The 20,969-nt window shown below is 36.6% G+C and overlaps 1 protein-coding gene across 4 annotated transcripts in view; it reads left to right on the top strand.

Moving 5' to 3' along the window:
* LOC126713086 (uncharacterized) overlaps nucleotides 1-20,969 on the top strand; it is a 94,870-nt gene that overhangs the window by 58,588 nt on the left and 15,313 nt on the right. The window contains exon 2 of one of the 4 annotated variants that reach the window (XM_050412739.1): nucleotides 19,900-20,145. The exons of 2 other annotated variants lie outside the window; for them this stretch is intronic. In XM_050412739.1, the coding sequence (XP_050268696.1) occupies nucleotides 19,900-20,145 (246 nt within the window). The remainder of the gene's footprint in view (nucleotides 1-19,899; nucleotides 20,146-20,969) is intronic. One more of the 4 variants, XM_050412735.1, reaches the window with a different exon arrangement.

Below are 20,969 nucleotides of genomic sequence, written 5' to 3'. Positions count from 1 at the left end.
TTGAGTTAAACGATAGAAATGTATTTTAAATTATTAAGTATGACTTTTGCCTTTTTTTTTTTTTTTTTTTGAACTGATTGTGGAAAGATTAGTTGTTGCAAGTCTTTTGGTACTTGATAAACTTTGCATTTTTATTATAAATTCAATTATGTTTTTACTAACCATAAATAAACTTTTGTAAAGATCTTCTTATAGAAATTTATAATATTTCATTGCTAATATAAATAGAAGAGAGAGTGTTAATTTCTTCAAAACTCAAGGGTGGAGAGTGTAATTACCAAAAAATAATAATAATAAAATAAAATTTTCATAGTCATCAAATCTTTGTTTGGTAGAAAGAAAAGTATAAAAAATTGAAAGGTAAACTACATATTTGGTCCCTATCATTTACACCATATCTTAATTTAGTCCCTAACCTTTCAATTATGTCAATTTGGTTATTAATTTTTCAGTGTCGTATCAATTTAGTCTCTACCGTTATATCTTAGATGAAAATTGTTGACATAGCAATCAGCCAAAATAAAATTTTAGTTTATTCTCATATTAATGGAAACTAATTTTTTATTTTGGCCATTAGACAGGTCATCAATTTTCATCCAAAAGATAGCGATAGAAATTAAATTGACATAGTACTAAAGGATAGGGACCAAATTGACACAATTGAAAGGTTATGGATCAAATTGAAATATGGTGTATAGAATAAGGACCAAAAACGTAGTTTACTCGAAATTAAAAATAGAGGACCTTCTTGATATGGTGAAAAGGAGAGGATAAATGGAGGAAGATGTGATTTTCTTTTCCTTTCCTCTCTGATCAAAGAGGAATGAGAGAAGGTATATGTTTTTCCCATGTTGGTAACATGTTTTAGTATTACAATAACATAATTACGATTCTAAAAAAAAAAATGGCATAATTAAAGGACTTCAGGCATGTTTGGTGTGTGTGTATATATGTATTTTTTTCCCCTTTTTGAGAATTGGTGTATTGTAATGGTGATTACATTAAATCAATATTACAAAAAATACATTAAGTTGAAAAAGAATAACTATTAGTTTATGGTTAATCTATATTTTATGGTTTGGTGACCAAATGGAAATAAACTCCAAGTCTTTATGCTTGTCATCTTTGTCTCTCTTAAAGTCTTATAGTCTTATTTGTTGAGAAATATTCTGCATATAATTTTCACATTTTCCACTTTCAGAGGAGTTCATATTTCTGGGACTAACAAATGACTACCAGTTCAAATATTCTTCTCCTCCTTTTGGGTCAAAGTCAACGGTCGTTCAAAAAGAAATAAAAGAATAAAATGTACTGGGCCTTTTATTTTATGTACAGTGCATGAGCTTCCCTTGTTTTTTTTTTTTTTTTTTTTTTTTTTTTTTTTGATGGCAAACAAATACAATTCATTGAAGTGAAACTGTAATACATCAGAACTGAAAGAAGCAACAAAAACCTGAAGCAACATAAACCTAAAAAAACAGCAGAACCGAAATTGGATTACAACAGAACCTGAAAACAATTACAACATATCCTTAATTAGATCTGATGAATGAAAGAAGGTGAGACTCGCTTCCATGTGTGAGAGTGACCCGTGAGCTTTGCATCTCTAGCTAACTCATGGGCAGCCCTATTGCCATCCCTTTTCAGATGCTGAAAAGTGCTCCAATTGAAGACGAGCTTGAGATCTTATATCCTGCAGTGTATGACCTAGATCTCCCCCATTTTCATTAGAATTAATTGCTTGAATAAGGGCTAAATCATCAGATTCGAAAATAACCCTTGTCGAGCCCATTTCCACTGCAAAAAGGACTCCTTGAAGCAAAGCAGAAGCCTCAGTTGTAGGAGCAGGGAACATTGATTGGAGCAACTTGTTGAAAGCAACGATAGTGGCCCCGATGTGGTCTCGGATAATGACTCCGATACTAGAGCGATTCCTGTTATCATTTGTGGCCTCATCAATTAATTTTGTGGAAAGCCGGCGGGGGAGGAGACCAATGAACACTAACCAATGGGTGGGAAGGAAGATCAGATAAGTTGGAAGTGGTGAAGTCAAATAAAGATCTTTTATCAATCTCCCAAACTTGAGAAGGAGGGCAGCCAACATCATTATGAATGGCATTGTTCCTATTTCCTCAAATAGACCACGCAGCCATGAAAAAGAGACCAAGATCAGTAGAGGACCCTTTCTCCATAATTTGGGAGGTAATGCCAATGAAATCACGGGTTGGAGAATAAAGATTCACTGGGCAATCACTCCAACAAGACCAGGTTTGCTTTGCATGATTACAGTGGAACAAAGCATGGGATATTGATTCCAACTCCTTGTCACATATTTGACAAAAACCAACAGTGTTTAAACCCCTCAGCCTAAGGTTGAGCATAGTTGGCAAGCCATACAAACACACATGCCAAGAAAAAATTTTAACTTTCGGGGGAACATTTACCTGCCAAATCTTCTTCCAAAAAGGAGAAGCAAGGTGATTTGAAGAGCTTGCACCTGCTACCTCAGACTCCACCAACTCCTTAGCAACATAATAGTCACTTTTCACTGAGAATGAGCCCTTTCTATTCCCCAACTAGATTAGAGAGTCCTTAGGGAGGCTATGACTAAGAGGGATTTTGAAGATTTCATTAGCTTCAAATTGTAGAAAGAGAGCTTTCACCAAGTCCAGCTTCCACCATTTGGAATTCTCATCATTGAGGAATGAAACCATAGGGAAATCACCAAAGTCTCTCGAAGTGGAGATAACTTTGTGAGTGGTTGGAGTTGGAAGCCACTTATCTTCCTAAATGTGGATTCTCTTGCCATTGCCCACCCGCCATCTAGTTCCCTTTCAAATAACCTCAAGGGTATTGAAAATGCTCCTCCAAGCATAGCTTGGGTTGCTACCCAACTTTGCATTCAAAATATCATCATAGGGGAAGTATTTGGCTTTATAGACTTTGGCCAAAAGTGAGTTAGGATTTGAAAGGATCTACCATCCTTGTTCGGAAAGGAGAGCTAAGTTGAAAGCTTGGAGATTTCGAAATCCCATGCCCCTATAAAGCTTTGATTTGCATAATTTCTTCCAACTCACCCACACCAATTTAGACTCCTGATTTCTTTGACCCCACCAAAAATTCCTCATCATTCTTTCTAAGTCATCACATAAAGTCTTTGGCAATTGGAAGCAACTCATAGTGTAAGTGGGTACCGCTTGAGCAACTGATTTTATGAGAACCTCTCTACCCCCAATGGAAAGAAGCTTTTCCTTCCAGCCAGCCAATTTCTTGCTCACCCTCTCTTTAATTTCAGTAAAGACTTGATTTTTGGATTTACCAATAAGAGAAGGAAGGCCAAGATATTTCTTGGGTTGAGAACATTGCATAGGGCCAAGAATGCTTAAGATTTCTTCCTTAACATCATTGGGAGTGTTAGGACTAAAGAAAACCGAAGACTTATCCGCATTGACTTTTTATCCTGAAGCCGCTTCATAAGAATTAAGAATTTGAATCAGCTCAAGACATTGTTGGGCAATAGCCTTGCAAAATTAAAGGCTGTCATCTGCAAAGAATAGGTGGGTGATGTTTAGCAGCCCTTACAAATGGATATACCATGAAGAGCTTAAGTATGGGCAGCCTAATGGATGAGAGCTGATAGGCCTTCAGCACATAAGAGGAAGAGGCTTGGAGAGAGGGGTTCGCCCTGTCTAAGACCCCTAGTTGGAGTGATGTTACCATATGTTTCACCATTAATGATGACCGAGTAGGAAACAAAAGAGATGCATTGCATAATAAGGGAGATCCACTTCCCATCAAAACCAAGCCTCTCCATAACTCCCCTCACAAAACCCCCTTCAACCCTGTCGAATGCTTTACTCATATCAAGTTTGACTGACATGAAACTATCATTCCCTTTCGTTTTGTGGTTCAGGTAGTGCATTAGTTCAAATGCGACTAAGACATTATCTGTAATTAGCCTGGTAAAAGCACTCTAGTTCTCAGTGATAACCGTAGGGATAATAGCTTTTAGACGGTTAGCAAGGGTCTTGGAGATGAGCTTATAAGCCACATTACAAAGGCTGATTGGTCAGAACTCAGTCATATTGGAGGGGTGTGCAATTTTAGGGATGAGAACAACGTTTGTTTTATTGAGTGCTATCATGGGAAGGTTTTGGTTGAGAACATTAAGCACCACATTGGTAATATCAGTTCCTACAATACTCCAATATTTATGAAAAAAGACAGCTGACATACCATCGGGGCCTGGAGCCTTGGTAAGGTGAATTTGGTGCAGGGCCTTTGTGACTTCCTCACCGATAAAGGGTCTGATCAGCTCTTCATTCATTTCTTTGGTGATCCTCATTGGAATGGCCTTAGTGATTTCCTCAATACAACTTGGAGAGGAAGTGGTATAAATATTCTGAAAATAGGCTACTGCTGTTGCTGAGATACTTTCTTTATCATCACACCACCTTCCATTCTCACTCCACAAACCCAAAATTGTGTTCTTCCTCCTTCTGTCCGTAGCTCTAGCATGAAAATTTTTTATATTTTTGTCCCCCTCCTTGTACCAGTGAATTTTGCTCCTTTGGTGCCACAACATCTTTTCGTTATCCAGCGGGTCATTCAATTCTTTTCTAATCTGATTTATCTTAGCATTGTGGGAACCATCTTGGTCTTGAGCCGTGAGAATGTTAAGCCAATCCTTCTTTCTTGGATTTTTTTTGGGATGTTGCCAATTACCTCCTTGTTCCACACTGATAAATCAGCTGCACACCTACTGAGACTAGCAGCAATTCCTTCAGGAGTGTTTGCGGAGACATCACTATTCCAAGCTGCTTCAATTATCTCATGGCAATCCTCCCTTTTGGCCCATAAAGCTTTAAAGTGGAAGCGACACTTGCGAGAAGGAGGAGAGAAGCTAGGATCAAAGATTTTTAAAATGCAATGATCAGAAGTGGACTCAATCTGATGGTGGACTCTTACATCTCCAAACAAGTTCAACCATTTGGAATTGGCAAAAGCCCTATCAAGCCTGAGATACACCCTGTTACTCCCTTCTTGCAAATTACACCAGGTAAATTTAGGGCCAAAGAAACCGGGGTCCTTGAAGCCACACAAATTCACAGCCTCATGAAACCCCTCCATTTGGTGCTGAGACCTCAGAGCTCCCCCTGATTTTTCTATCAAAGACAAAATTTCATTAAAGTCACCACAGCAAAACCAAGGCAAAGAGAATTGATTGTTTAAATAAGAGAGTATGTTCCAGGATTCCTTTCTTAAATGAGTTTCAGGGTGGCCGCAGAACCCTGTGAATCTCCAGGTATTGTTGTTTTGCTGCTCCGAAATTGTTGCATCAATGTGGTGGGGTGAGTATGATTGAATCTCCAACCTAACCTCTTTTGACCAAAGGAGTGCAAGGCCACCACTACGGCCTCTGCTGGGAACAAAAAGACCATTAGAAAAACCCAGTTTATATTTAACTCTCTCCATATGTTTTACATTTGCTTTTGTCTCCATTAAGAAGACTATATAGGGATTCCAATATCACACGTAATTGCATAACACATGAACTGTCCAGGGGCTCCTAATTCCCTGGCAGTTCCAGCATAGGCAATTCATTACGCCTGGTGGTGCTGCCTTGCAGACATCGCCGATCCATCAGGTATGTGGGTTGGGGAATTAAGTTTTGTCACATAGAGTTTTTTTTTTTTTAGAGGGAGGAGTACCTTCTGTTTCCTCAAAAAAATCCAGCCAACTTGGACATTTAGAGCCAGAGAGTTTTACCTGGGTTTCAGTTGGAGTAATCTGGGCTTGTTTACCTTTTTCACGAGCATTCCTTTTCAAATTTACCTTTACTTTGGGTTGTGTTTCTTTTTTTGGGGTAACTGAAGTAATAGGCTTCATTGAGGGGTTTGGGATGTCCCCATTAGCTTTTAAAGGGCTTGTGATCTCATGGGCTTCGTTTGTTGAGGAATTAAGAAAGCCCACTAAAGAGTAAGCTTCACTAGGGCCCTTACCTGAATCCATCTCAACGTGCAGCTCGTGTGGAAGATTTGATAATTGAGCCCCTAAGTCAGAAGATTCAGCCTCGTATCTATTCTCCAGATTTTTCTCTACTTTGGTGCTTGAACCCTTGGACTTACCCCACTTTTCCGGCGCTACGTCTTGTCCATTCTGCCTTAAATTTTGAAAGTTCAAATTTACCCTCTGAACAGATTCCACGTCAGCTCTTCTAACAGTCACCGGGACGGATTTTTCGCCTGAACCGTCACTTGGATTTCTCCTTCTATCATCATCTTGGTTCCAGCTGCTTGATGCTCTGGACCACTCAGAGGATTCTTTCAAGTTTCCACCTGCTTTGAGCCAAACCCCATACTTTTTAGGTGAATTGGGGTTGTAGGGGAAACTAGGACAATGCCATTCGTCATGACCTAGCAAGCCACATTGGAAGCAAAAACAGGGGAGCCTCTCGAATTTGAAGGTGACCCATGTTTTGCTCCCATCCAAGTTGACGACATTCCCTCCTCTGCGAAGAGGTTTGTCAAGCGGCAAGTCCACCCGGATTCTCATAAACTTGGCTTGCTCAGAAAGCCAAGAACATTTGTCTGTTTCAATGTATCTGACCAAACTGTTACCTAAATCTCTTCCAACTTCCTCAAATAAGTTTTCAAAGGGGAGGCCCCAAACTTGGACCTAGAAAGGGGAATGGATAAAGGAAATATTTGAGACTGATAAGCTTTTTTTCCATCGGCACAAAAGGAGGAGATTGTTGTCAAAATTCCATGTACCATTCCTTTCAACCCACTCCGTTTGATATTCTGAAGTAAACTTGAATTGCAAAATATCCTTACCCACATCAACGATTCTCAGCTCTGAACCCATTTTCCATGCTGTTCTGAGAGTGCTATTTAGAGCTTTTTGGTTTTGTTGCCTGTCTGAGAGCAATTTACCGAATAGACTGAGAGCACATTCCTCCATGAGATCCGATCTGCTCATTGTTGAGAGAGCTATATCCTCTTCTTCTTCCTTAGTGAGCCTAAGATGTTGTAAGCTTTCCAAAACAATCTAATCCATCTGATGGGAAGGTGGTAAAGGGAACTGATTACTGCTCAAAGACGGAGAGAGAGCCCTTGAAAAGGGAGAGAAATGACTCAGAGAGTCAAGAGAAAGAAACTCCTACGGTGGGAAAGGGTTTGAGCTTCCTTTGTTTATTATTATTATTTTTTGGTAAATAAGGATTTTTTTTTTTTTTTTTTTTTTTTTTTGGGAAGGATAGAAACTTGGGGAATCAGCCCATTAAAAGTCCAAAGAAGGATGGAGAAAAAAGGTTGGAGTCCCCAAATCATATAAAAGGAGACTCAATGAGCTACATTGTGAGCAAGCCCACTATGAGATTTGGGGTAGAATAAACATCACAACATCATATATATAGTAACCATATGTAACAAGGAAGATATGTACCCTCTCGAACCTTTATTTATTTATTTTTAATTCAATAGTTACAATGGCGAGGGGGTTGAATCCTTAATTTCAAATGTTTTATGCATTAAATGATATATATCATTAGAGGTACATTTCCAAAATTTGAAATTTTAGGAGATAAGATCAAAATTAATTTGTAAATTGCAATTTAGTAATTTATTTTTAACCAAGTACATTTTATATTTTTCATATAAAAAAATAATTTTAAGAAAAAAAATTCTTGAATTATAATTTGAAATGAGTTTTGATAAATTTTACTTGAAAAAAGCGAATTTTTATAATAAAATAGTTTACTAAATCAGAATGTGCCTCAATACTCAAACACTATATTTTTATTACTCTACTTGCTTGTTTGAGTACAATAACACATTTATATAGACTAAATTTTAAATCAAATCCTAATTGAATTGAACCCAAGACCACTTATAAAGACCCATAAATTAAATAAGATTTGCTTATTTATAAAATATAATCCAAGGGGCACAACTATGGCCCACAATGGGCAATGAAAAGATTATGAAAGTTCACTTGACTCTATAAAACCTAATGAAACATAAAATAAAATATGAAAAAATTAATTAACTACCATGGGCACTTTTTCTTGGGTTTTGCCTTAATCTTAGTCTTGTAAAAAGGCTATATATTCTCTAGCCACACTATGATTGTACCACATCAATGAGCTTTAGCTCAAATGGCACCTTTAAGGCAGAGGGCGAGGTTGTCGGTTCAAGACACATTGGGTGTGTATGTAATCACCAATTAAAAAAAAATGGAGGTAATGTGCAAAATAGCTGTGCAAAAGAATTGTATATAGTTAGTTGGACAACGTTTGAAACAATAAAGGAAACTAGTATTTCGAGTTTTAGAAACTTGAGATCCATATTAGAACTCGAGTCCAAAAGACTCGCTTCGCGAGTGTGAAAATGCCACATAGATCTCGAGTCTTTAAAACTCGAGTTTTATGCAAAAAAAAATTTCACCTATAGTGGCGTTTTTAAGCATTACAGTGATGTTTTAAAGCGCTATAGCGGCGTTTTCCTGCAAAAAAATTTTGTACATAAAGGTTTAGGAAGTCCTATAGTGGCGTTTTTAAGCCCTATAGTGACGTTTTATATCCCTATAGCGGCGTTTTTATTCAATTTATGGAAATCGAGTCCTTAAAACTCGATTTTCAGCTTGATTTTTTCCCACTTTAAACTAATCCATTTACAAATCGAGACTTAAAAACTCGAGTTTTATCTTGGAACTCAAGTTTTAGACACTCAAGATGCTAGTGTTCAACATTGTTTTGAAACGTGACAACTAACTAAATTTTTTAATATTTATTGTTATTTAGAAAAAAAATTCAAAAAAAAATGCCTTCACTAAAAACAACATGGCTTCAAATATGAGCCAATGGGCTTTAGCTCAAAGGCACATCCCGCCCTATAATAGCAAGGTGAAAGGTAAGGTTCTAGGTTCAAGACTCACTCTAAGAGTGAATTTTAAATTTGGAGAGATTAGAGCCAATAGAATTAAGGAAGAAGTCTTGAAAGAATCTTCTTGTCTCTCCCCAGCGTGTGTAATTACCAATACAAAAATGTTTTCAATTCTAAGCCAATGAGCTCTAGTTCAAATGGCACATCCTTCTCTTAGAAGAGCAAGGTGGAGAATGACGTCATGGTTTCAAGACCAATAGGGTGCATGTGTAATTATTAATAAAAAAAAAGGACTTTCAAATATGAAAATTTTGAACACAATATATGGTTGGAAAGCATTTCGTACACTTGTAAACATCAACATGAAGTGTATATTTTACGATCCTTAATTAAATCACAAACTCACAAAATAGGAATATAATAGATGAAGAATAATATTTAAAAAATTTCTGCCCCCTTTTCTACAATCTAGACTTTTTCCAGTGTAGTTTATGGTTGGAAAAAAAATTATGTTTCTCTTTCAGCATTATATTGAATTTTAAAGTTTTGTAATTTTTTTTCTTTTTCCAAATGTGTTTGGGGTAATTTCTCTGTAGTGTACAAAGTTGAGTTAGCTATGGGATTTCTGTTGGTGCCAGACTGAATTATAATTATCCAAATTATATTACCAGCAAATGTCTTGGGATAATGTCTGTATTTAAAATTAAAAACAAAAAAACAAAAAAAACTGAGTTAGCTCTGGATTTGGAGTGGGTGATTTGTCCTAGAACCCTGATACTGCTAAAGTGATCAGCCGACTGGAAGATCCTTTGAACAGTTTCGTAGTTCCAGATTTGTTTTAAACTATCCTCATTTTTGTATCAATACTATTGGTATGTGTAAAGAGCGATGGAGGTATTGAGGAACCTGTTGAGTAGTTTATTTAACTAATGTCAGGTCGTATGAATTTGGTAGGTAGCCTTTGTAATGTAATGTCTAAGTTCTGCTCTTTATGCTGTTTAAAAACCCAGATCAAAGTAGGACAGTGACAGTCCAAAGGTAATTATGGTTGAAGACAACTTCCAAAAGCATCCAAGAGACAGATTGATTATTTCTCGACACAGGCCAATCAATGTCATAGGGACCGCCTACTGGTTAGTTAATGTGAAAACCACCTTAAAATTAGGTTGAAAATTGACAGGTTTTCAGAGAAAACCTGATCAACTATAAAAATCATGGAAGCTTACCACACTAAGAAAAATCTAAAAATAATCATTTCATGGCAGGACTTTGATCTTGAACTGTAAAGATTTTTCTCTTCTGCAGAGGGAACAGCCCTTGGAAATTTTTTTAGTAATGACATTAATCGTTAGAAACATAGTCCTTTTGTTTTCCTTTTGATGGATTTGGACATGTGTCATTGTGCTGTTACTTTTGTTACTTTTAGGTGTTCTAAAAGTTTTTATTTTTATTTTTTATGCATTGGTCTATTTCTTCAACCAGTTTTACATGTTTGTCATCCTTTACATGTTTGTCATCCTGTTTTCAAACAGCCCATTTTCAAAGGCTGAAAAAATAAATTGTACCAAATGGACACTCACTGATTTTCAAACAAATTTGGAGGAAAGTTGCTCTAACCCATTTTGTGGCAATTTAAATGACCATTCACTGACTTTCAATTAAGGATGGCAAAAATTGCCTAACCCGCAAGTACCCGACCTGACTTGACCCGATCCTAATGGATTAGGTAAAACCTGGCCTGTGAAGTAATGGGGCGAGTTTGGGTTTTAAAAAACCCAACCCATAGCGAGTTCAGGTCGGGTGCAAGTATTATGCATACCTGCTCCAAACTCGACCCATATACATATATTATATTAAAATTTTTTTAAAACCCTAACTATAAATACTAACTATCTTTAACCCTAATCCTTATCCCTCATTCTCATCACTCACTCTCAACTCTCAAAGTCTTAGCCGCCTCCCTCTCCCTCACTCTCACTTCCTATTGCGCCCTTCTCCACCTCGTCGTCGTCGATCCCTCCTCCACCTAAGCGGTCTATCCTTACTACCTCCCTCACTGCGCCGCTCACTCCTCCACTTCACCACAGATGCTACTCCCTCCTCCCTGCCTCTCTCACCGCGCCGCTTACTCCTCCACCTCGCCACAGACACTGCTCCCTCCTCCCTGCTCCCTCACCTTGCCTTGATTGGAAAAACGAGGGATTTTTGTTGGGTTTTCTAGGTTGTGGTTTTGTTTTTGGATTTTTGGAGGGGCTGAAACAGTGGTAGCTTTTCGGTTGTAAAGGGCAAATCAATTGCTGTTTTGTGTTGGTGTGAAAGGAAAAAGGAAGGATTTTTATGTATTTGGGATTTCTGTATTTAGGTTTGTGATTTTTATGTATTATTTCATTGTCAAATGTATTTTGAAGGTTATGTATTTAAGATTTCTATATTTGGGTTTGTGATTTTATGTATTATTTCATTGTCAAATGTATTTTGAAGGTTATGTATTTAGGATTTCTATATTTGTGTTTGTGATTTTGAAAGGGAAAATTAGAAATTAGAAATTAAATTATTGTAGATTTGTGTGAAATTAAGGGCCTAATTGGTAGGAGGATTTTTGTTTTTGTTTTCAAAATAGTATAAAAACAATTTTCAAAAAATTGAACTTGAAACTAGTTTTCAGATAATAATTTTTATATTTTAAGTGTTTGGCTCTCACTTTTAAGAACAATTTTCAAAATACTAAAAACAAAAATAATTGTTTGGGAGACCATTTTTCTATTTTTGAGATTTAAAAAAATATATATATTTACAAAAAGTAACATGTAGATTACATTTTTTTTTTTTTTTTTGGTGTGGATAATGATAAGGGAATAGAGCTCATCATTTTTTTTTTAACGATAACTTTCAAACAGAGACTCAAGACCATAAACATGTGAAAAAAAATCTAAAACAAGAGCACATTATACGAGATAAAGAACAAAACAAAAGAACTAGGGTTTTTGGGCAAGATCATGCATACGCATGAACAAGCCTGCGTACGCATAATCAAAAGGATTATGCGTACAAGGAAACCAACCCAGAAACTTTAACAATACAACAAAACAGAGCAAAGCACAAAACGATAAATCTAACATCCTAACATACTCAAAAACATAAAGAAAGCCTGAAACTAACCTAAACAAACATATAAATATAAACTAAACAAGGAAACAGATTGAAGAAAAAGATTAAAGGCATAAATGGTAAAAGAAAAGTTTAAAAGAATACCTCAAAAAAAGAAGCTTTCAAGTTTGATTTTGACCATTCCTCTTAGTCAATCTATTCACAAATCAATAAAAATGTGATTAGTAATCTTAAACTCAATGGATCAAGGCCAGAAAAGGCCCCAATAAAAGAAAATTGACTTAAGGATGTTTTGTGAAAAACTCCCTCTTTGATTCACTATTTTTAGTGAATCTTAGATTTTCCCTTAGGATTTTCAATGTCTTGAAAAGGTACCATGTAAGGCTTTATATAGTTTAAAAATAGGGGTTTGGAACAGCTCCCAAACGATGTGAGATTCATTCAAAATCTCAGTCTTTAATGTCGAAAAATTGCATTTGTTATGTCTTTGAAACCCTAGCTACGTACACAGAATTGTGCCTGTGTACACAGCATGTGGCCTGCGTACACAAACCGTGGGTTTTTTTTTTGCCTTTATTTTCCAAAAATAGATTTTTGCTCATTAAAAGTTATATTTTCCATTTTAACACCTCTCAAGTCAATTTAACATCTGATTGGGCTCTAAATCAACCTTAGGCCTTGGAATTTGGGCATCATTAGGGAACGAGTGCTCGAGTCGTAAGGGGTACAAAATGCGGTGTCTACACTTATTGCTCTAGAAAAACTCTACAACCAGAGAAATTTTTTTTAGGAAATGGAAAGGGTTCATAATAAGCTCAAGGACAGTTGCAAAAGGAAAGATTTCCAGATAAAGTACTATGAGAAAAGTTGTAGTTGTCTGACGAATAGAAGAAGTCATTTCAAGAAATATACTTTGGAAAAGAAGTACCATGCGGAACCAAAAAAGAGATTTTTTAGAAAGAAAAAATGGAAGTTTCTCAGAAGGAAGCAATTCAAAGGAAAAACTTTAAAAGTTTGTTTCGTATGCAGAAAACCAAGCCATTTTGCAAAGAACTGCCCAAGAAAGGAGAAAGCAGCGGAACTTCTTGAACAAGTACAGATCCATGTAGAAGGCACTCCCTTCTCAGATGTAGAATCACTCTTTTCACTTGATAATGACTACTCTCCTCAAGCCCTAGTAGTTATGGCATATTCCACATCAGAAGAAGATTCAGATTCACTCAGTTCGGATGCCTTAGACCCAAAAATCCAAACCATCTATACATCCCAACCTATTATAGCCCCCCTAACCAATCCTACTCCCATAGCCCAAGTGCATATCACCCTGGAAACCTACTGCAGACCCATTCCAGTTATAGCCCTTTTTGACACTAGAGCTACAACAACAATTCTCCATTCTAAGATTTTACCTACAGAATTTTGGTTGTCCCATAACTAGATGTTCTGTGCAGCAAATGGAGAAACATTTTAATCACCCAAAAAAGTAAGTTTATCCTCATCAGAATTTTTCCAACCCTCACCATAAGACATCAAGTCCTTGGATCCCCTTTCACTGGCAGAGACCTCCTTATAGGATTTGATCTACTTCATCAAATACCTAGCCTTAGATGGTCTTTAAAAGGACTTTTGCAGAAACAACATCTCCTCACCTGGACTCAAGTTCCTCACCTATTCACTGTTGACCCCTATGACTCTTTAAGAACCCAGATCATCAATGATTGTTGTGCAAATAGTTATTCTGAATTTCTCAAAAATCCAAATCCCTTATGGAAGAATCTAGATTTTTTTCATACATCTCCCTTTCAAAAAGAATGAAGATGTAAATCCCACAAAAGACAGCCATAGAGAAATGAATCCAGAACATTTAGTTTTAGCCAAACAAGAGTTATCCACCCTCCTCATAGAAGGCCTTATTGAACCCACGACCTTCTCATTGGAATGTGAAGCCTTTTATCTCAACAAACATGCTAAGCAAATCCAAGGAAAACTCAAACTAGTAATTGATTACCAAGATCTCAACCATTTTCTTGCAGATGACAAATTCTCATTACCAAACAAAAGTGCTCTCTTCCAGCATCTTTCAAATGCAAAAGTGTTTTCAAAATTTGATCTCAAAGCAAGATTTTGGCAATTAGATATCCACTCAAAAGAAAGGAACAAAACAACATTTTGCATCCCTAATCACCATTACCAATGGACAGTCATGCCCTTTAGTCTAAAAAATGCCCCATCTCAGTTCCAAAATGTAATGGTAACGTTGTTTCAGCCACTCTTGACTAATTCATTAATCTATGTGGATGATTTTCTTCTATTCTCAAAAGATGCAGATTCTCATAAAAAATTGCACACTGAATTTTATAATTTAGTGAAATCTCAAGGAATTATGCTCTCAGAAAAGAAAATGGTTATGGGCGCAGTAGCTTCCTCCTTAAAGGAAAGGGGAGTACGCCTCGGCCGAGTGGACCGGGGCGGAGAAAAGATGGGAGTTGCCACCTAGATTAGGTCTAGGAACCATAAATATTACGCCTTTACGTGGAAGGACTAGTCTTACTACTAGAGTATGGGTTCAAAATTTAGGTATGGGGATGGGAAGGTATTAGGCACCCAACCCCACCCAACTCATAGGTTGGCTTTTAGTCACTGTATCTTAGGCTGTGTTTGGTTCGTGTAAAAGCATTTCCGGAAAATATTCCATTTTCCAGAAATGCTATTTTTCGGAAAGGAAAATGTTTTCATGTGTTTGGTTGCATTTCAAAATATTTTTCGAAAAATATTTTCTGGTGTTTGGAAAAGAAGAAGGAAGAGGCAAAACCCAGAAAAACCCGGACAAAACTCAGAAGAACACAGCGCGATCTCGTGATTGACGAAGCGATCTTGCGATCTCGGATCGCGATTGACGACGCGATCTCGCGAAGCGTCGATCGCGATCGGTGCGAACGGTGCTTCGCGAGATCACGATCTCGGATCGCGATCGACGGCGTGATCTCATGAAGCGTCGATCGCGATTGGCGCAAACAGTGCTTCGCGAGATCGCAATCTTGGATCGCGATCTACGGCACGATCTCACGAAGCGTCGATCGCGATCTCGCGAACGGTGCTTCGTGCGAGCTCCCTTTGCGCGATCTCGCGTTCTTTCTCTCTCTCGTTCTCCCTTTGCGCGAGCTCCCTTTGAGCGATCTCGTGTTCTTTCTCTTTCTCGTTCTCCCTTTACGCGAGCTCTCTTTGCGCGTCCCCAGTTCCGGAAATCATTTGAAGTGAAAATAGGAACGGAAATGAATTTCCGTGGTCAACGCTACTATTTTACGGTCAACTGAAAATGATTTCCTGAAAATTCAATTTTCCAAACCAACCAAACAGCCTATTTTATGGAAAATGATTTCCTGAAACCATTTTCACCCAAAACAAACACACCCTTAGGTCTTAATCTCATTAAAGGCCTATTCAATATTGTTATCTATACTCTCTCTCTCTCTTTCTCTCTCTCACACACACATACACACACTAGCATACATCTAGCAATTAACATGGCATCAATCATCCCAAAATCCTAACATACATCTACATGGCAACTCATATCAAACCTAGCATACATTTATCATGCATATCATCATATCATCTCACCCAAGGCAGTAAACAACAAGACATCACAAGGGCAGAAACATATACATGGCAACATCAAAGAAACATGTGATTGCATTCTAGACATCAAGAACACATCATCCAACCAAGCATGTTCAACTCATCATTAAATATATATCAAATGCATAATCATGTGGATGCATGATTTACCTTACTGCATCTCAGCACATATGCATCAATGAATGGACATGTGAATGCATGTTCATGGTATTAAAGCAAGAAAAGAAAAGAAAACCCTAATCTAGCATGTTAAAGGCAAACAAACAATTAAATAGAGGAACAGAGACTCAAAAACATAAAATGAGTCAAAGCAGAGGCATATGACACAAGGAAATAAAGAAAAAGAAGCAGAAAAACTCGGATTAGGGTTTCTGGGCTAAAGTATGCATATGCATACATAAGCCTACATACGCGGGATAGTTGTATGCGTATGCATACTTCAAGCCTATGTGTGCAAACATGCCCCCAAAAACCCTAACCTAAAAACTCAGAAACACAAAAAAAAAAAAAAAAAAAAAAAAAAAAAAAAAAAAACTGAGGAACTAACAATCTAAACATGCTTCTAATATAAAAATAAACATCCTAAAATAATAATAAAACACATCAAACATAATTAAAAAACATCAAACAAATAAATATAACGAATGGAGAAATATATCAAGAAAATCATGTGAATCATATTAAACAAAGTGGGAAACCATGGAAAAGAAGCTCACCTTGCTTTAGAATCACAGATTTGAAGTTTTTTAACCGACCCCTCAATGCCTACAACACAAAAATTAGATTGAGGACAAGAATAATCAAAAGAACACAATAGTTTAGGTAATCACAACTCAATAACAAACTTTAATTGAAAAAGATTTTGAAAACAAATTGGAGAATAAACTTTCTGCCTTAGAACTAACTAAAGAGAGGCTTTTAATTTGTAAAAAACATGCTAAGGGGCTGTGTATGAGTTTTGGAAAAGAGAATTAGGGTTTTAGAGAAGACAAAGGCTAAAAAATAAGTCTTTCTAGCTAGCATCCTAATTTGAGACATAAGATGAGTATTTATAAGTTAAAATCAGGGTTTTGGCGGCTTTTTAATGATCTTTGGACGTTCCCAAGGTCTATGGGCCGGCCCACATCAAAGCATGATATTTTAGGCCCTTAAAATGAGGTTTTAAAACCTAGAAAATCGGACTGTCTAGTTGGCCCAAATTCAAATGGTCATAACTTACTCAATATAAGTCCAAATTAGGCAAAATGTGTGTCAAATTGAAGCCTAGAATGTTTACTTTCCAATGAAATACACCTCACTCAAAAATTCTTTGTGGATAAAAAGTTATGGTCAAAACAATGAGCACATGTCATTTTTCGGAATTGATTTTAAAACAGTTTGAACACTTTTGAATTGTGATTACTTCCAAATTATTGTGAACTCTTTAATTACCCTTGGTTGACATATGTCAAGCTCATCATTGGGGCCAGGGACCAAAATTTATTAACGGGTATAAAATACAGTGTCTACAATGGTCATTGGATAGTTTTCTATAAAATTCTTTGGAGTAAGTATCTCAGATGGGAAATACACTTTGTAACCACACATTGCTGCCTTTCTTGGTGAATTTCCAGCTCACAAGTGCCAAACAGATACAACAATTTCTTGGAATTGTTAATTACATGTTCGACTTCATCCAAAAGATCTCCAGATGCAAGACCTATTTAGCTCAACTCCTGAAGAAAGCCCCTCTAGAATGGAACTCTTTTCACATAAAAGCAGTCCAGCAATTGAAGAAATTAGCAGAAAAGCTTCCCTTGCTACAGATTCCAAGACCAGGCAAACGAATTCTGTAAACAAATGCAAGTGATGAGTACTAGGCATTAGCCCTTTTTGAAGAAAATGATGGAAAAAGAAACATATGTGGATATAAAAGTGATGCATTCAAGCCTTTAGAACTTCATTATCATTCCACTTTCAAGGAAATACTCACAGTAAAACATGGAATTGAAAAATTCCAGTTTCATCTCCTCGGACATAACTTCCTAGTAAAAATGGACATGTCCTCCTTCCCAAAAATGCTTCAGTTCAAACGAAAAATGCTCCCTCATCCTCAATTGCTCAAATGATCAAATTGGTTTTCACAATGGTCCTTCCAAGTCAAGCACAACAAAGGAAAAGACAACCTGATCACTGACTATCTTTATAGGAAGCCCCCATCCATTAACACCACAATTATTCCTCCACCTTTGTGTGTATATCCTATTACAGACCCGTCCTCATCCTCAGACCCGTCCTCTTTAGCCCTTGATGATATCCTTAATATGATAGAAAACCTTCCTTCAGACATAAAAGACTAAATAAAAACCCTGACCCTTGAAGCTAGATCCAAAAGAATCATCAAAGTTCTCCATAATTACCTTAAGCAAAACCACAATCATTTTCCTACTCTTTATCCTAACCCGGACCAACCATGGAAAAACCCTTTTGCTTTTGGATAACCAACTGGACTGTCATATATTATCTTTACATGTGGTACTTACTCAATGAGTATTACTTATGTCTTCATTTTGAACCAGGATTCTACAAACTTGTTTTCCCCCATGAAAATAAATATTTTCAAAAATTCTAATTTGAAATTTTGAAGAATGATGCTCATAATGGAGATTGGAAAAATTATCCTATCACAGAACATTCAAGATTTGGTCACAAAATTACTACAGGATCTATGATTGCTAAGCTCAATTCAAAAAAGGAAATCTGAGCAGAAGGTATTTTTCACCCACCAGAAATTCATTGGCTCACTAACCCAAATGACTCCATTCACTTACACATGGACACCATTTGGGCATGTTGCCTAAATACTCTTACAAAGACAAAATCCCTTAATATGGGAACCTTATCTGAAATAGGACCAAGCACTCTAGAAGCTTACAAACAACAGTGGCCAGATGAAGACGACCATTGGGAAATGCCCAATCCAATCCAAATAGGCCCCCCTAACCCATATGAGGATAATCATGACCCATATGCTGACTTTGATGAAGGCTAGTTCCAAGGAAGAGACGGATGAGATTAAGATTGTCCAACACTTAAAAAAAAAAAAAGAAGTCCCAAAAACGTCCTAAAGTAGCTTCACTCAGCCTTATCCATGCATGCCAAACGCACTTATTGCTCTTTGTGGTATCCAGCAGAAGCTTTCACTCAGCCAGGCCCCTACCTCTTCATCCACTTGTCACCCACAAGCCAGACCCCTATGACCTCATGCATGATCGGACGTCGCTGATTGTAAATTGTAGATAAGTTGTTTTGAATTTCGTGGCCTATAAATAGCCACTTTGTAACTATGGAAGGGTAGAACTTAGCCTCCTTCAGAAATCCTTCCCTTGTGTCTAATGTAAAGACCCTATTCAATCTAATAATATCAGTGAGCTTGTTTTATATAATCATTTGTTCTAGTTTATGTTTCCAAGTAATGTTCTATGTTTCATTAGTAGTTTACTTTTTGAACCAGTTCCTATAAGTATCTTCTTACACCCCCTTTGAATCTCTCTATTTGTGTGTCCTGTCTGTGAGTCGCTCCTCATCTCACTCTTTATGCAAAGTCATTAAAAAAATTGACTCTCTCTCTCTATTTAGTTTCATTTGTTTAACATACTCAATTTCATAGCGTATCAATATGTCAAGTAATTATGATTAAAGTAACATTACTCTCACTATTTCACATACGAATACTATTTTTATTAGAGAAATGCTATGTTGATAACATTTTCACAACAAATTCAAAGTAATAGGTTATTACGGGTGGACAAAAAAAATAATATCAACGACATAACATAACACTTATCTTTTTATTATGCACCAATCATAATTCATAACCTTTTTTTTATTTGTTCTCCAGAATATGCCCCCGATCAAATCATAACTTTTTTTTTTTGTTGGTGAGGGAAATCAAATCAAATCATAACTTGACACAACAAAATCAAATAATTTTTATTTATTTTATTAAAAAATAAAGAGTATTATATAATTCGAAAATAACCATCATTGAACTGGCCATGATGGTCACATTGCCTTTATTCTGTTGTCCACATTCACAACTAAAAATATTTAAAAAAAAGGAAAAAGAAGAAAAGGACAAAATTACAAGTCATAATCAGCAGAAATTAAGAAAAAGGGGTTAGTATTATAATTTGAAATTTCCCACCGCCACTGCCACCAGTACCACCACCACCTATTATAAAACCAAAAATTTCCTATCAAACTCCAAACCCACTACCATTTACACCTACACGTGCCAGAAGAGCATCGCAAACAGTGCGAACACTTGCAGAAGCAGCACCCAAAAAAATGGTCAAAGCTATTAGAGTTCACGAACTTGGTGGTCCGGAAGTCCTCAAATGGGAAGATGTGGAATTAGGAGAACCAAAGGAAGGCGAGATTCGTGTCAAAAATAAGGCCGTTGGCCTTAATTTTATCGATGTTTATTTCCGCAAAGGAGTTTATAAGACCCCCACATTGCCCTATACCCCTGGTTTGCTATCATTTCTTTTCTTTCTCTTTGCTTTATTATTATTATTACTTTTTAATCTAAGAGTATTATTATAATATTAGCTTATAATGCTTTAGAATTTTAGATCGTGTTAATGATTAATATTAATGACTCATGTTTGATTGTTATGACACATGTTTGTTATTATTTCTTATTTATGTTATTAAATTTTACTAATTGAGCTAACTGGAAACTTCTCGACGAAGCATGTTAGTTTAACATAAAATATGTGATACATGGAGCGTCAATTGGTTGGCATCTTCTAGTGTTTCCAATGGAGACTTCAATAGTTCGAATCTCCCCTCCCACATTGTCACTATTGAATTTAAAAAAAAAAAAAAAAAAAAATCTAACAAAAGAATAATAGTGGGGGGAGCTCCAGCCCTCTATTATGTAACAAGAAATTTTTTATGTGAATTTAAAATGGGAGGTATGAAGGCTACTCAATGGGTGATGAGAATTTTGAAGTATTAAGGGATTTAGCAAATTCCTAGGAGTTTCTATAGAGTCTTTGGAGAACAGTTTTTGGCTTTATTTGGTACAATTGGGGAGAGATAGAGAAAGTCAGCAAGTGAGGGGAGTGTGCGGCGTTTAACTAACCCAACTCCTACAGGAGCTAGGGATCTTTAAAATTTGGTATCTACAGTTAATTATGATGCTGGATGAAGTGGGAGTACTAGTAAGGAAGGGTTGTTAACGTATTCCTAATGAAGCTACACCTGTTTTCTTGGAATATAGTGTGTTTAAATGATCCTAACAAATGAGCGGTTGTAAAAACCATGTTGAAGGGATGGAAGTCTGATGTG

This window comes from Quercus robur, chromosome 2 (assembly GCF_932294415.1).
Source record: "Quercus robur chromosome 2, dhQueRobu3.1, whole genome shotgun sequence".
In the NCBI taxonomy this organism is placed as follows: domain Eukaryota; kingdom Viridiplantae; phylum Streptophyta; class Magnoliopsida; order Fagales; family Fagaceae; genus Quercus; species Quercus robur.
The sequence above is the reverse complement of the archived record's forward strand: the minus strand, read 5'-3'. Positions and strand labels throughout refer to the sequence as shown.